Raw genomic sequence first — 3789 nt, 5'->3', positions numbered from 1 at the left:
TATATGCAGAGTTCACGTCGGGACCAGTTTCCAAGGTTAAAGGGGTCTACAAACGGTTGTGTTGAATTATCAAAGCACCTGCTTGCCAACTGCTAGTGGGCTGTGGCTTCCCTTCTCATTGGTCATTACACTGTTAACATTGCTGCTGATTCTACACGCTCTCTCTCCAAGGCATAGGCTAATTAATGGATACCATTCGTAGTTGATTAGCCGCAGTTCTTTCGGTAATTACATTCGCATACTAACCACTCACAAGAATACGAGGGGAGAAAAAAACTAATGAGTGGAAAATAAATTAATGCACTTCTCATCTCGCTCTGATCTTAATTTGTTTCCACTATTGTTTGGCTTCCGCTTAAGATAAGAAACCATTTTTTCTCTCCCTCTATATTGAGTTGTTCCACATTCATAATGTTTCACTAGAATGACTTTGAAATAAATACACAAAAGGAGATTATTCCAGTGCTTTGTGCAAATGGAGAAAGTGTCTCACAGAGGGAGGACTCATGAAGACACAAACTTCTTCCCCTCTTCCTCCCTGCCCGGTGTAGGCTGGGGTTTGTGCTGCTGCTCTAGCCTTGGTCACAGAGAGGTGCATTGTGCTCCTAAGGCCCAGCTGCTAGTGCATAATTCTTCATTCTGTCTCCCATTGTTCCTACCTGTCAGCACGCTTGTGTATCCGAAGAAAGGAAGTGGCAGCCATTTTGCTAGGAGGGCTGTGTGTGTGTTTAGGGGGCTCGTCATGAACGCAAAACACAGCGCTGTTGCTATTTCTTAACTAAACTAAAGGACATATTTTTTGATAGCTCATCTAGCTACACTTACCCCCTCCACTCATGCTTGCCTTTCACCAATCCAAAAAACCACAACCACTCCATGTCCTATTGGTTACTCTCCCACCATTTTTTTTAGTTCCTTGGCAGCATCCTCCTCCCTTGGGTTACTTGAAGTTAATAAACCTGCCAGAGCATCTTGATACTTTGCTTTGTGATGCAAACCCATGCTTAATTACCATCCCATAAGGCATGAATAGCCAGCCCAGATTTTCATTACCTTGCAGTGAATTGGCTACAGCCTCTCGAAAGACATATTTCTACTATGTGACAATAGAGCAATGTCACCCAAGCAGAAACAACTAGGACTAAACTCAACACGTGAACGTGAAAAACATAAACTCAAGTGACACTAATTGAATGGATCTGTGAAAGGAAATATCTCTGTGACACTGATTTGACATCATCTTGGTACGAGGCCAGAGGATATATGATGATCTGTTCTCTTCTCTTGCAGTTTGCCAACAACAACAACTACATGAACATGGCAGATGTCGCTGGTGGTGGTGGTGATGTAAGTATCCCTTCTCCACTTTCCTCAACTATCCCTTTCTCCACCTTTCCTCAACTATCCCTTCTCCACTTCCTCAAACTATCTCCCTTCATCCGCTTCTCCACGTTCTGATCTCTTCTCCACGTTCTGATCTCTTCTCCACGCTCTGATCCCTTCTCCACGCTCTGATCCTTCTCCACGCTCTGATCCCTTCTCCACTTTCCTCAAACTATCCTTCTCCACGTCTCTGATCTCTTCTCCACGTTCTGATCTCTTCTCCACGCTCTGATCCCTTCTCCACGCTCTGATCCCTTCTCCACGCTCTGATCCCTTCTCCACGCTCTGATCCCTTCTCCACGCTCTGATCCCTTCCTCCACTTCCTCAACTATCCCTTCCTCCACGTTCTTATCTCTTTTCCACGCCTCTGTCTCTTCCACGCCTCTATCCCTTCTCCACTTTCCTCAACTATCCTTCTCCACGCCTGATCTTCTTTCCACGTCTGATCCATTCTCACGCTCTGATCCCTTCTCCACGCTCTGATCCCTTCTCCACGCTCTGATCCTTCTCCACGTTCTGATCCTTCTCCACGTCTCTGATCCTTCTCCACGTTCTGAATCCCCTTCTCCCACTCTGACTTCTTCTCCAACGCTCTGATCCCTTCTCCAGCTTCTGATCCCTTCTCACGCTCTGATCCCTTCTCCACGTTCTGATCCTTTCCACGCTTCTTGATCCTTCTCCACGCTCTGAATCCTTCTCCACGTCTGATCCCTTCTTCCACGATCTGCTTCTTCTCACGTTCTGAATCTCTTTCCACATTCTGATCGCTTCCCCCACGTTTGATCCCTTCTCCACTGTCTGGATCCACGTTCTATTCTTCTCCACGCTCTGAATCCCTTCTCCACGCTCTGATCCCTTCTCCACGTTCTGATCCCTTCTCCACGCTCTGATCCCTTCTCCACGCTCTGATCCCTTCTCCACGTTCTGATCCCTTCTCCACGCTCTGATCCCTTCTCCACGCTCTGATCCCTTCTCTACGTTCTGATCATGTCAAGGCCAATAATGGAGATGTAGGGAAGTCAATGAATCAGATGTCAAAGATAACAGCTACTATTTGTCCGACAGTGGACCGGCATACAAGCTATAGTAAATTATAGACTACAATTGTTTTTAACATCGAGTAAGGCTTTGTTGTATTGCTGTTAAATTGCTTCATACTGAAGCAAGACCCTGCATAGATTGATAGTAAGATTAGTCAAGTTCAATATAGAGTCCTCTCTTCTGAAAGCCTTGTGATGTGTCTAGCTTGACAGGACTCAGCAAGCCAAGGTGAGGTGTCAGAAAGTTAGGGATGTAAACACCTGTTTTCCCTCGTGTTCCAAGACATGATCAAGGAGCCTGAGGAGAAACACGTGCCATCACTCACAAAACCACTCTCTGTCTTGCCTGGCAGTTCCAATGCCTTGAATGTCATGTGGCATGACTTTAGAAGTGTCTGAATGATCTGTGTATGTTATGGTAAGGACACATAGAGAAGGTTTGGGACTACTTCTGATGAGCTGCCGAACTCACATTTCATGTTCCTCTGAGCGTTGGTGACAGGATTCAACAGTGTGCTAAATATATCAGTGTAGTCGACCTCCACCCTCTCTCCTGCCCTGTCATTAGGGAGAAGTGCACCAAAAATACCCATCATCCATCCACAATAGTTCAAAACAGGGCAACCTCATACTGTTTAGTGTACCAGGGTGCTTTCTAAAGAGAGACTGATCTAGCCTGCTCTCTCAACCATGTACCAAGCAACCACAGTATTGCCATAGAGAAGAGGAAAACAGATGCCTTTGTAATGTTACACATCACATCTCTCTCCATGGTTGAGAAAGCTATAGTTTCTTAACTCATTAGCTCAATGGTGATGCTACTCAGTCAAGCAGTTACAGTACAGCAGGGACTGCACAGACTGACCCAACTACAAAGCTTTAATTAATAGAGTCTTATAGGGAGATGTTTCATTTGCCAACACATTTGCTAAAACTGGGTGCATCCATCCTCCATGTCCAGGGGCTGCTGAGGCCAAAGAAATATAATTACTAGAACCTGCATCCTCATGCAACTCAATGTGCCATGGTCAAAGGGGCTTTTCTAGTTACTCTCTTTAGTTACTCTAGTTACTCTACTTCTATGGCTGAGGCCCTCTGTGGTGAGGCGAGTGGAGGCCACACCATCACAAGCTGTTCAGAGATCGTTCAGCCCAAGCTGTGAAAGCCCAGTGTGGCTGGACTGGCTGGGTGGGGGCTGGTGGTAGGGGGAAGGCAGGAGAGTTGATAGAACAGCCAAGCAGCTCATTTGCATTTGATCAAAAGGAGCAACTGTTTCCCGTGTTACGGCGCAGATGGCATTGTACTTCAGCCCACATGTTGTGTGTGTGTGTGTGTGTGTGTGTGTGTGTGTGTGTGTGTGTGTGT

General features: G+C 46.1%; 1 protein-coding gene across 1 annotated transcript in view; it reads left to right on the top strand.

The window, feature by feature from the left end:
* The window catches only part of tox3 (TOX high mobility group box family member 3), a 68384-nt gene that overhangs the window by 38262 nt on the left and 26333 nt on the right, over positions 1–3789 (top strand). The window contains 1 exon segment of the mRNA XM_070447338.1: positions 1291–1347. Coding sequence (XP_070303439.1) covers positions 1291–1347 — 57 coding nt within the window.

This window comes from Salvelinus sp. IW2-2015, linkage group LG15, assembly GCF_002910315.2.
Source record: "Salvelinus sp. IW2-2015 linkage group LG15, ASM291031v2, whole genome shotgun sequence".
Taxonomy (NCBI): domain Eukaryota; kingdom Metazoa; phylum Chordata; class Actinopteri; order Salmoniformes; family Salmonidae; genus Salvelinus; species Salvelinus sp. IW2-2015.
The sequence above is the reverse complement of the archived record's forward strand: the minus strand, read 5'-3'. Positions and strand labels throughout refer to the sequence as shown.